Source organism: Ursus americanus, chromosome 24 (genome assembly GCF_024610735.1).
Source record: "Ursus americanus isolate L20-20 chromosome 24, mUrsAme1.1.p, whole genome shotgun sequence".
In the NCBI taxonomy this organism is placed as follows: domain Eukaryota; kingdom Metazoa; phylum Chordata; class Mammalia; order Carnivora; family Ursidae; genus Ursus; species Ursus americanus.
The window spans coordinates 41,477,183-41,489,797 of NC_142150.1; the positions used below are offsets into that span (position 1 = coordinate 41,477,183).

Sequence of the window (12,615 nt, forward strand, 5' to 3'; positions counted from 1 at the left end):
GGCTTCATGGAGTTCCCACTCTCCCACCAGCCTGGATGCTCCATGAAATTAAGACCAAACCTGTGTTTCCACACATTGCATCGCCAGTGCCTAACACAGAGCCTGACAAAAACCCAGTGCTCAGATGTGTGTGCATGAATGAAATACATACATGGGGCCTTGCTCTGGGCCAGGTCCTATGCTAGATGCTGAGAATATGGAGAACAGACAGAGATGCTGGTGGGGAGATGGACAAGTAAACAAGCAATGACAATACAGGATGAGACATGCACTGATGAGGAAATGGGGAGGGCTGTGGGGGCATTGGGGAAAGGCCCCGGACCCAACAAGAGGAAGAGCAGAGCAAGGAGGAATTCACCAGTGTGTGTGGGGGGGGGGGTCGGGGGGTGATAGTGGTGGAGAAGACTCTGAAACTGGGTTGAACTAATAAATGAACTACGGAAGTTCTGTCTCCTCCTCCAGACCTCCAGCTCCTGAAGGGCAAGGCCAGTGTCCTGAACTCCTATCTACCCCTTGGGGCTTACAGGAGTGTTGGGTCCCTGCTCTGCATTCAAAGAACATTTTAGGTGATTGATTTGCCTCCCCTTTTGGAACTTGACAGGTCTGACATGCTCTTCATTGTATTACTTGTGGCCCCTTTTCTCAGTCGTGCCTCCAGGTCCCTGCCCAGAGCAGTTTTGTCTTTTCCCACCTGGCTACACTCTCCCCTTCCCACCCACTGCATGGTTCCGTGTCCCTCACCTTCTCGGCTCAGCCCACTCACCCGGCTCTGACCGTCTCAATGTGTGGGTGCCAGCATGTACCCTCTTCACATGAGATTTGTTGATTTCATAACCATAAATAGATAAAATGTTCTGAATATCTCCCTGTGCAAGTAGATTGGGGGAGTGATCACATAATGAAAAGGCCTTGGGAGAAAGAAAACAGGCGGCTAAGATGCAGCTGAAGACAAGACAGCCTTCGCTCAGACCAGCTCTACATGAAGATTATGCTTTTACTCCACAGACTGGTGAACCCTAGACCTGGGCCTGGGGAGGTACTTGGGAATCTGCTAGAAAACTTTGGTGTGGTTTCAAACCCAAGAAGTGAACAGAACAGTCTGGTAAAAATGGGATGAAGTAGGGACGCCTGGGTGGCTCATTTGGTTAAGCATCTGCCTTTGGCTCGGATCATGATCCCAGGGTCCTGGGATCTATTCCTACATCAAGCAAGGAGCCTTCTTCTCTCTCTCTCCCTGCTTGTGCTCTCTCTCTCTCGGATAAATAAATAAAATCTTTTAAAAAATGGGAAAAAAGTAGAAATCAGGAAACCTGGTTCTAATTTTAGAATCATCTCATTCTAGCTGTGTGACCCTGAGCAAGTTACTAAACCCCTCTGAGAAGTTGCATAAAGATTCTTCCCCTTGGTTAGACTGAAGACTCCAGGAGGACTAGACCCCATAATACCATAATTTTCTTCCCACCAGGACTTTCTGTCCTCCTGAAAATACCTTAATCGCCAACTATGGGGCACCCCCCTTCCCAAAATGTAGTCCTGAGACTGGGGTTGGGGTAAGGATGGAATGGAGTATCCTGACTCTTTATTGCCAACTCTAACTCTTGTTGCCATGGTAATAGGAAGTGGAACATCACTCCTGCATGGAGACACTCCATAGGGGCTAGAAGCTAGTAAGGAGCTTAGCCCATGAGGTTTCCCAATCTCTCCTCCCTTGAGGAGTGTAGGGATATTACTGCTTTCTGGTATTTGGAAGAGTAAAGGGAGAGAAAATGACGGCTTGGTATGCCCTGGGCCCAGAGAGCTTCTGGCTGAGAAAGAGAGAGACAGGTGGAGATATTCCCAGTGTGAACTCATCATACTCTAAAAGATGGAAAACTTTCTCTGCAAAGGGTCAGTTTGTAAATATTTTAGGCTTTCCAAGCCATATTGCTCTGTTGTGACTGCTCAACCCTGCCCTTATAGGGTGAAAACAGCCATAGACAATACATAAACAAATGGATGTAGCTATGTGCCAGTAAAACTTTATTTACACAAACACTCAGTGGGCCAGATTTGGCATGCTGGCCAGAGTCTGCAGACCCCTGCTATACCCCATAGTGCAAGAGAAAGAGCTGGGAGCAGGAACTAGACTTAAGGCCCAGAATCATCAATGACTTGCTGTGTGACTTTGGGTAAGTCGTTATCTGTCTCTGATCCTCTGTTTCACCATCTATCAAATGACTATAAAAATATGAGTTAGATTTGCCATGAGAATTGGTCTAACAGGTCAGAGCAAATCTCAAGTCTTTCCATTTCTCTGTTCCATCACTTCAAGTAGAGCTAACGCCCCTCCCAAGGCCATGCCCTTGCCTGCTAAGGGTGGCAGCAGTCCACTGGAAGGAAGAGGTGTTTTTCTCAGAGTCAGATTCTTAGTTTGGCTTTCCAACTTCCAGCCTCAAGTGACCCCATTTCTGTAGCAAGCCAAGCACAGGAGGAAACGAGGAATCCCTTCTTTTCCACCATCCAGTCATTTGGCAGGAGGCTACAGTTCACTTGAGAAAGTGATGTGGCTGCAGTGGCTGGTGGCCAGGCTTTAGAAGAGGCCTTTGAGACTCAAAGTTAGGAAAGGTGAGCTTCAGTGATCCCTAGATCATTTACCTATGGCCCCAGCTTCCCTGAGGTGCACGTCAAGTAGCCACAACTGTGATCCGGTAGTGACTCACAGCACCATCAATTGCATTAATGGATCTTTATTGAGCCATCTTGTGTCCACCTGTCTGGTCTGACCACCACTGAGATCTTGGATCCTTAGGCACCTTGTCATCTGCTCTGAAGACCCATAAAATGATTCTCTACCCCCCCTCCTTCCCTTCCTCTCTCCCTCCCTTCCTCTCTCTTTCTCCTTCTCATCATAAACACATTTGTCCAGGGTAAGACAGGATACACTTCAACAACTCTTTGTAAAGATCTTTGCCCCAAGTATTCAGAAAAGTACCCCTAACCAGGAGTCTCCATGTGGTTCTAAAGAAGCGGACCCCCAGCCCCGGTCACCCTCCATCTCCCTCCCAGGGGGCCATCATCCCCCAAATCTCTGGAAAAGATACACCTTCTCTTTGAGAATGGTTGAGGGGTGATGTCTCTCTAGGTCCCCAATAAAGCTATGCAAGACAGGGGCAGGGGATCTCACGGCCTGTTCTTGCTATAAAAAGACCTTTTTTCAGAAAAAAAAATAATAAAGAAAGAAATCAGCCAATCCGTCCTCAATGCCATCACCTCTTCTTGGTGATTTTTCGGGGAAGGAGTGGGCGGGTTGCCATGGCAACAGATGCAAAGAGCTTGTCTCAGTAAAGAAGGGACCTTGATATTTTTTTCTCTCTCTCATTCTCTCTCTCAGTTGTGTGTGTATGTGTGTGTGTGCACTGCGCATGCCTGTGCCCACACCAGGAATTTTTTTTTAGAACTAAAGAAAGCCCTTCTCTTCCCTTAGCTCCCCAAATATGGAGCGATGGAAAACCACTTACTCCTGCAGGCCAGAGAGGATTCAGGATAATTCAAGAGAAAAGGGAGAGGTCATACGGGGCTCCCTTCCTCCATCTTTTTACTAGAGATTGCATGCAATACGGACACTTTAACAAATGGTTGGGGGTCAAGGGTTGGAAAAAAAGGAAGATGCTGGGTGGAGAGAGGGAAGGCATAGGTCGTGCAAGAGCCCAACAAGTGATATCAGAGAGGACAACAGAAGGTGCACTGAGGTTGGGGATGCACGCAAATTCACATTCTCCACTGGATTCTGAGAAAGAAAGGCACAGAGCAGACTCACATATAGACACAAACACACAGACGGACAGGGAGACATACAGAAAGCTGCAAACATATGAACACATACACAAACATAGAACTACACACAACACAGGAAGTGGTAGGCATTTTTTACAAAGACAGACATAGATACAGGCATAGGCAAATGCATAAATATACAGGGATACAGACACACAGTTACAAATCACATGCAGACAGACACAGACATACAAATACAGTCACGGTCAAATGGACAGACCAACACATGCACATCCTCAGTCTGGCTTCCTCCCTTCAATTTCCCAAGCATTCCTAAACAGCAGTGCATAGCTGAGAATACTGCAGACTCACACAGTGGATTTAGCTGGGTGGCTCCTGCTCCCCCATTCTTTCTACACATTCACCCCTAAGCCCCTATTTTTTTAAGTTGGCTCCACACCCAGCGTGGAGCCCAATGCAGGCCTCGAGCTCACCACCCTGAGATCAAGACCTGAGCTGAGATCAAGAGTTAGATGCTCAATGGACTGAGCCACCCAGGCACTGCAGCCAAAGCCCCTCTTTTAATTCACTTCTTGCCCATTTTCCCATAGCCAATGGGCTCTGATACCTCCCCCATCTCAAGCTTCCAATTCTTAGCCTGTTCTGTTCTGCTGCTTCTGCCTGCCGATTCAAGGGAGAGGGGGAGAGTGGGGTGACTCAGCCAGGCCAGGATGACTCACACTGCCAGTATTTTTAGCAGCGGCCAGGAGCTCTCTAGCGTGCCAGCCGCCCCCCTCCTCCTGCTTGCTATTTTGGAACCGTCACTGGTGATATAAATAGCTCCTCTCCCACGGCCTGAAGCTGCTGCCAAGCTATTTTTGGTTCTGCACAGTTAAAAATAGCTTCACGGAGGTGGGAGGCAAGGGGAGTGGGAGCTGGCCTAGGGAGAGGAGACATTGGGGCATACAGAGCTTCTCAACTTGAATTAGAGTGGGTGAAATAGGATGAGCCCTTCTCTTCCCCCTCCCTTGTCCCTTTCTAGACCCTTCTTTCCTTTCAGAGGGCCTTCCCCCCAGCCCATTCTCCTGGAAAAATGCAAGGGTTCTTCCCTTGAGCTAGTTCTTCTCTCATGCTTATTTTACTCCTCCAGCTCAGAAACCTTGGGCCCCTAAAACCCCCTCCCATATTCATCCTCAGAGGACAAGTGGACTGCTAACTGGGGCCTCACTCTGAGGCCTGTGTGAACTCAAGCTCTACTTTGATGTCCTGGCAGACCATGGCCAAATTACTTCCCTGGGTGATTTTTTTTCAGAACCATGGACAGTGGTCAGTGCCCCATTCTTTCACTGCGGCTCTATTCAGCTCGCTGGAGACTGGCTGGACCCGACCAACAGATAGTTTTTATCGTAGAAAGGGGTACTAAGATTGTCTCCCAGCCAAGGCTAAAGCATCAGTGAGTGAAGAAAACAAAAGCAATGCCCTGGATTTTCATACAAGAATGGGGTCCAAAGATCAAGGGCTTGTCCAAACCGAAGCTTGAGGAAGGGGTGAGTGGGTTCATCAGGGGTCAGATAGAGATGGAAGTGGAACAGAGAATGTACTTCCTGAAGGAACAATTTCTCTGCAATCCAGATAAATAGGGTTAGAGAGAGTGGAAGACAGACAGACACACACCTCTTCCCTTCATCTCAGTTGCGCCACTGAACACAGGATGGATGATGGAGATGGCTTCAAACTCTGCCAAAATAGCACAAAAGGTCACGACTGGACGCCCAGACACCCTCTTCTGAGACACCCTTCTCCTCAGCTGTCTTCTGCTCCTACCCTGCCTCTCTTGCCACAACCCTTTCCCATGGGAGGAGGAGTCCCTTGACCCCAAATTTTGCTTCTTGGTGTCAAAGTTTATACCCATCCTTCCTATGTGACTTTCTACAATCAGGCCAATCCCTCTCCCCCAATTTTTAAGTGGTCTTATTTTCAGCCTCTTAGTGATTTCACACAGATCCTTATTCTACCATAAGATTTCACATAAAATGTCCCCTAAACGACTTCCTTCTCCTTTTATGGGATTCTAGGGGAAAGAAAGGCGCCCCTCAGCCCCTGTAGAGAGCAGTCATTTGTGCTGAAAAGAGAAAAAAAGAAAGAAGGAGATAGAGGGCAAAGGTGACATGATGTGGAGATAAAACTGATGACGAAAGGGAGTCTCGAGAGAGCAGAAGGGGAACTTTGGGGGGGGGGGCGCACAAAGCTGAGACAGACCACCAAGCAGGCAATGAGATTCAGAAACTAGTCGGGGCCGAGGGAGAAGGATGGGGAGAGTTGAAGGTTAAGAGGCAGAACAAGGAGCCCTAGCGCCGAAGATGGGGAGGGGGCTGGAGAGGGGTATGGAGGACAGCCTGACGGAGTTACGGGGTCCCTGGCAGGTGCGGGGATCTCGGAGGGTGCAGCACGCCCCCCTCGTTTCTTTGCTGCTTCCCCATCTTCCCCGCCAGAGACGGGGGGAGCCCTCCGGAGCGGTGCGGAGGCAGCCAGGCCCCGCCCGCAGCCACCGCCGCGGCAGCCGCCGGAGGATTCCTGTCCTAATATGGAGCTGGGATTCCCCCGGCCCCGCCCCCGCCCCCGGCCCGCCGGGAGACCGAGGCTTGCAGTCGGGCGGGGGGAACCGCTCGCTTTGGGGGATGGCAACGGGGTGGGGGAAGGGATACTTAGGTGCAGACCCAGATCCTCATGGTGCCCTGGGAACCTGCCTCAGTTTCCCCTGTTAGTGGCTGCAGTTAATTAGTTGACAGGGAAACCGAGAATCACTGCAGACTACAGCGTTCGTGTTTGTGTTCCTATTCTTGGCTGTGGGAAAATAGAAGCAAGGCCAAATTCAACCAGTCCCTCTTCCTCAGGACCCCCTTTTCACCCCACCCTAGAGACTTAGACTTCCATGTAATCCCCCCTGCTAAATGCCAAGGCCCGGATTTTGAAAGGGTGGGGGGAGGAGATTTGTTCTTTGAAAGTGACTAAGGGAATCCCAGATTGAGTAATCCCTAGAGAGAAACCCCAGCTGCGACCTATCCCGCAGAGGCCAAGGAGGGTCCTTCTCCCACATATGAACGTGACCTTTGTCTGGCAAATAACAAGGAGGACTTGTAGACTACCCTGCTCCTCCCCCATTTCCTTATCTCCTTAGAAAAATCTGTTGAAAACAGTCCCTCCCTCCCCTCTACGACTCTCCTGCTAGGGGCTTCAGACCGCCTTAACCCTTGCCCTGTCCCTTCCCTCAGCTGAACACATTTGGACCCCTGGGTCCCTGCACCCCCTTTCAGGCTTTCCTAATGCAGCGCCTGCTTCTCGGCTCAGCTGCCGCCAGCCGCGGCCCCCTCCGCAGCCTCCGTTCTCCCCCTCCTCCCGTCCCCCCTCCCGCTCTCATTCTACGTCATGGGATGACGTCGGGAGCCAGGGAGGGAGGAGGAGCGCTCCCCCCTCCCCAGCCAGCGGCTCCCGCTGCAGCTTGCTTAGCCCAGCCTCCTGCTTTCCCGCCCCCCCTTTCTCTAAAGCGAGCCCCCCACGCCTAGCAGGAGCTATATAAGGCGGAACGAAGCAGGCGACGGGGGCAGCGCAGCCGAGCGGAGCCCAGGAGAGGAGAGAGAAGGAGAGAGAGAGAGCCTGAGCGAGAGACGGGGAAGCAAGAAGATAGAAGCCACCGGTGCGTCGGGACGGGAACGCAGGTGTTCGGAGCACCGGAGCTGGAGCTCTGCAGCCGCTAGTCATGTACCGCTCCACCAAGGGCGCCTCCAAGGCGCGCCGCGACCAGATCAACGCTGAGATCCGGAACCTCAAGGAGCTGCTGCCTCTGGCTGAAGCGGACAAGGTCCGGCTGTCCTACCTGCACATTATGAGTCTTGCTTGCATCTACACCCGCAAGGGCGTCTTCTTCGCTGGAGGTGAGCAAACTGGGGCTGCTGGAGACCGAGGGCAATGGAGCTAAGGGAACCCACGGAGACTGCTGCATGTCTGGGGCAGTGTGGCGGAGAGCTGGGGAGAGAAGGGAGACTTGGGGAACTCAGGACTTCCTACTTTTCCTCATGAGCTCTGTTCAGACCTCACCTTAGTTCTGGATGAGGGTGAGAGCCTGGATAGGGTCCCCGGTGCCAGACTTACGGGAGGAGGAGAGCCAGGACAGAATGGCCCTAGTTCCCACAAGCGCAGAGGCGTTCCAGGAGCCCGGGGAGGGAAGCCCGGGAAGTTGCAGGGATGGAGTCACCAAAACCCGGGCAAGTGCATCCACCGTTCTCTATGCTGAAAGCGGGCTCTTCTGCCGCTTTTGAGGCGCTGTCCGTGGTGCTGACAGCTCCACCGGTGCAAGGCGCTGCCCGCGGTGCTGAACGCCCAGTCGGCTTTTGAGCGCTGTCCGTGGGTCTGAAATTCTGGGCCAAGAAAGACCCAGCTCCGACTTAGAAGTCAAAGGGCTTTCTGGCTAGGGAGATCCAGCAACAGGTTCCCTGGGCAAGAGCTGTGGGCAGCGGGTCAACAGGTGTGTACAGAGGCAGGTTCATGAAAAATTCCTCTGGGTTTTCTGAAACTCAGTCCATGCCTTCCTCACTTACGGTTTGCCTCCCAGTTTTACTCCTGACCCACGATGTCTTCTTCCTGCAGGCACTCCTCTGGCGGGCCCCACAGGACTTCTCTCATCTCAAGAGCTTGAAGACATAGTGGCGGCACTACCTGGATTTCTACTTGTGTTCACAGCTGAGGGGAAGCTGCTATATCTGTCTGAGAGCGTGAGCGAACATCTGGGCCACTCCATGGTGAGTGGTGAGGGTCCTCTCAGTTTGGGCTGGGGCACAAAATGGACACAATGACCTTTCCACTTCTGAGAGTCTGAGGATTACTGAGGAGGGAGGGGTTATACCCTGACAGATGCTATGTGCCAAGGATTGGCCCTTACTGCCTTCATTAAATGTCATCTCATCTCTTCTTCACCTTTCTCCAGGTGGACCTGGTTGCCCAGGGTGACAGTATCTACGACATCATTGACCCAGCTGACCACCTAACTGTGCGCCAGCAGCTCACCCTGCCCTCTGCCCTGGACACTGGTAAGAACTCCTTTCTCCCTCCCTCAATCAAACCTCCTTCCTGCTTCCCTGCTCCTCCCCACCTGCTCTGTCTTTCAACCATCCACCCTCTTACCAGTTTTTCTCTTCATTTACCTAGATCGCCTCTTCCGCTGTCGCTTCAACACCTCCAAGTCTCTCAGGCGCCAGAGTGCAGGCAACAAACTGGTGCTTATTCGAGGCCGATTCCATGCTCATCCACCTGGGGCCTACTGGGCAGGAAACCCTGTTTTCACAGCTTTCTGTGCCCCACTGGAGCCAAGACCTCGTCCTGGTCCTGGCCCAGGCCCTGCCTCACTCTTCCTGGCCATGTTCCAGAGCCGTCATGCTAAGGACCTGGCCCTACTGGACATCTCCGAGAGGTAAGCCCCAGAATGTTCAGACTCCAGGAGGAAGGCAAGCCAGAGATGAGGGGACCCTAGATTCTGGAGTCAGGAGCAGGGAGGATGGGGTGTAAGGGGACAGAGGACCTGGGAGGGAGTGAGATGCCTGGGTATAAAGCAGGGAAAACAGAAAGCTGACCTCACCCTTTCCACCTTCCCAGTGTCCTAATCTACCTGGGCTTTGAGCGCAGTGAACTGCTCTGTAAATCATGGTATGGACTTCTGCACCCCGAGGACCTGGCCCACGCTTCTGCTCAACACTACCGCCTGTGTGAGTGTCCAGAGAGGCTGGGGACAAGACAGGGAGCTGGGAAAGGTGATGGGAGACTGTGGTCAAGACTTATACTGGGGAGATACCAGAGGCCAACAATTTTGGATACTATAGGGTGAACTTTAGGGTAAGGAGTCAAAGTGAGAATAGAAACAGAACTGGGGGACACCAAGTGCTGAGGTCAAGGTGGGGAGCTGAGTGGTGCAGGTCAGGGTAGTCAGAAATAGAGATGTCATCGATATCCCAATTCAGTGGAGAGGTCAGCGAGAGGGGAGTTTAGGTGGTGTTGCCTGATGGACATACTAACTCTGTATCTTTTCTTTCCTTTCAGTGGCTGAGAGTGGAGATATTCAGGCAGAGATGGTCGTGAGACTGCAGGCCAAGCCTGGAGGCTGGGCATGGATTTATTGCCTATTATACTCAGAAGGTCCAGAGGGCCCCATTACTGCTAATAACTACCCAATCAGGTGAGCTGCAAGGAAGGGGCTTGGAGGACAGCTGAGGTGGACATAGAGGAGACACAAATCAGGGAACCTCTCTGGGAAAGACCACCAGACCCTTACCATCTGCCTCTTCTCTCCTCTCCAGTGACACAGAAGCCTGGAGCCTCCGCCAGCAACTGAACTCTGAAAACACCCAGGCAGCCTATGTCCTGGGCACCCCAACCATGCTGCCCTCGTTCCCTGAGAACATCCTCTCCCAAGAGCAGTGCTCCAGCCCCAACCCACTCTTCACCCCAGCCTTGGGGCCTCCTAGAAACACCAATTTCCCTAGTGCTCCAGAGCTGGGTGCTGCTTCAACATCAGAAGAGCTTCCCCAATCCCAAAAAGAGCTGGGCTTTAGTTACCTGGCATTCCCATCTGGCTCTGAGTCTTCTCTTCAAGCAGACCTGAGCAAAGATCTTGTGTGCACCCCACCCTACACACCTCACCAGCCGGGAGGCTGTGCCTTCCTCTTCAGCCTCCATGAGCCCTACCAGACCCACTTGTCCACTCCGTCCAGCTCTCTCCAAGAACAGCTGACTCCAAGCACCGCAACCTTTGCTGATCAACTGACGCCCAGCAGTGCAACCTTCCCAGATCCACTGACTAGCCCACTTCAAGGCCAGCTGACCGAAACCTCAGCCAGAAGCTACGAAGATCAGTTGACTCCCTGCACCTCTGCTTTCCCAGACCAGCTGCTTCCCAGCACTGCCACCTTCCCAGAGTCTCTGGGCAGCCCTGCCCATGAGCAGCTGACTCCTCCCAGCACAGCATTCCAAGCACACCTCAACAGCCCCAGCCAAACTTTCCCAGAGCAACTGAGCCCCAATCCTACCAAGACTTACTTCACCCAGGAGGGATGCAGTTTTCTCTATGAGAAGTTGCCCCCAAGTCCTAGCAGCCCTGGTAATGGGGACTGCACGCTCCTGGCCCTAGCCCAGCTGCGGGGCCCCCTCTCTGTGGATGTCCCTCTGGTGCCTGAAGGCCTGCTTACACCTGAGGCCTCTCCAGTCAAGCAGAGTTTCTTCCACTACTCTGAGAAGGAGCAGAATGAGATAGACCGCCTCATCCAGCAGATCAGCCAGTTGGCTCAGGGCATGGACAGGCCCTTCTCAGCTGAGGCTGGCACGGGTGGGCTGGAGCCACTTGGAGGTCTGGAGCCCCTGGACTCCAACCTGTCCCTGCCGGGGGCTGGTCCCCCTGTGCTCAGCCTGGACTTGAAACCCTGGAAATGCCAGGAGCTGGATTTCCTGGCTGACCCCGATAACATATTCCTGGAAGAGACGCCCGTGGAAGACATCTTCATGGATCTCTCTACTCCAGACCCCAATGGGGAATGGAGTTCAGGGGATCCTGAGGCAGCGGTCCCAGGAGGGGCCTCATCGCCTTGCAACAACCTGTCCCCAGAAGACCACAGCTTCCTGGAGGACCTGGCCACATACGAAACCGCCTTTGAGACAGGTGTCTCAGCATTCCCCTACGATGGGTTTACTGATGAGTTGCATCAACTCCAGAGCCAAGTTCAAGACAGCTTCCATGAAGGTGAGTCCAGCCAAAATGTTCAGGAACTCAAGTCCCTGTCCTGCCAAGAATTAGATGAGTAAAAATTCCCCTTTCTGTACCTTAATTTTATTAATGGGATAACGACACCTGCTGCCCAAGGTAGTAGTGAAGATAAGAACTAGTAAAAAAAACTTAGCATAGACGTTCTGGACAAGTAGGCCTAGAGGGCAGGGGTCAGGGATGCTGCATAAAGTACTAGAGAATCCTTGGTTAATTGTGCTTCTTAGCTCTGTGAGGACCTAGATCAACCAACACCACCCATTTCACAGGTGAAGAAAATCAAAGATTTTTGGTTAAAGAAACTTGCTTCAGGGTTAAAGAAACTTGCTTCAGATCATACAACAAATTGATGGAAGAGGGATTGGAGTTCTATCTCAGTATTCTTGCTCCCTAAAGAGAATACAGAGCAAAAGTTTGTAAAAGTTTGGAGCCCATGGCTCCATCCTTTCCAAAACTACAGTCATAGTTTCACTCCATCCACTCAGATTGCTCCCTATCTTGCTGAGTCTCTGGTGATCACACAGTCATTGGACCAACATATTTGAAGCCTGTACTATGTGCCAATAGCATGCCACATCCTCAACCTATCTTTCTTAATGACCTTACTGACTATCATCTCTCTCTCTCTCTCTGCAGATGGAAGTGGAGGGGAACCAACGTTTTGAATAAGTCTGTGACTTAACGTCGTCAAGTATGGCATATTGTCATCAAGACGTGGAGCCGCTCTCCACCCCCCCGGGAATGTTGGGGGGATTCTGGGGGCCGGAGGGGGATATATCTGATTCCCCAGGCCCTGCAGGATTTGGGGGGGGGAGGTGGGAGGGCAAGGGAGGGGAGCTTCTTTTTAAAATTTAGAGACTTCAAGCAATCCCAGTTTCCATTTCAATCTGTATTCACTCGTAGTGAGTTTCCTTGAATGGGATTTCAAGCGGAGAATGGGGGAGTCTCACTTCCCCACCCCCCGCACTACCCCATGGGCCTGGGCCAGTTCTCCACTCCTGGGGGCCAAGCCACCCCTGGGCCTTGGTGGGGGAAAGGCAGCGCCCACCTGGGCCAGCCTG

The 12,615-nt window shown here is 52.2% G+C and overlaps 1 protein-coding gene across 2 annotated transcripts; it reads left to right on the forward strand.

The window, feature by feature from the left end:
- Positions 1-403: 403 nt before the first annotated feature.
- On the forward strand, positions 404-12,359 carry NPAS4 (neuronal PAS domain protein 4). Of its 2 annotated transcripts, XM_045775872.2 has the most exons (8): positions 404-7,685; positions 8,398-8,549; positions 8,735-8,837; positions 8,956-9,217; positions 9,400-9,509; positions 9,841-9,976; positions 10,098-11,533; positions 12,191-12,359. In XM_045775872.2, exons 1-8 carry the CDS (start codon positions 7,511-7,513, stop codon positions 12,217-12,219), a joined length of 2,403 nt encoding a protein of 800 aa, XP_045631828.1. In that variant the 5' UTR covers positions 404-7,510; the 3' UTR covers positions 12,220-12,359. The 2 variants fall into 2 exon arrangements, with proteins under 2 accessions (XP_045631828.1, XP_087711178.1); XM_087855052.1 differs by lacking the exons at positions 404-7,685; positions 8,398-8,549; positions 9,400-9,509 and having other exon boundaries at positions 8,748-8,837.
- The last annotated feature ends 256 nt before the right edge of the window (positions 12,360-12,615 follow it).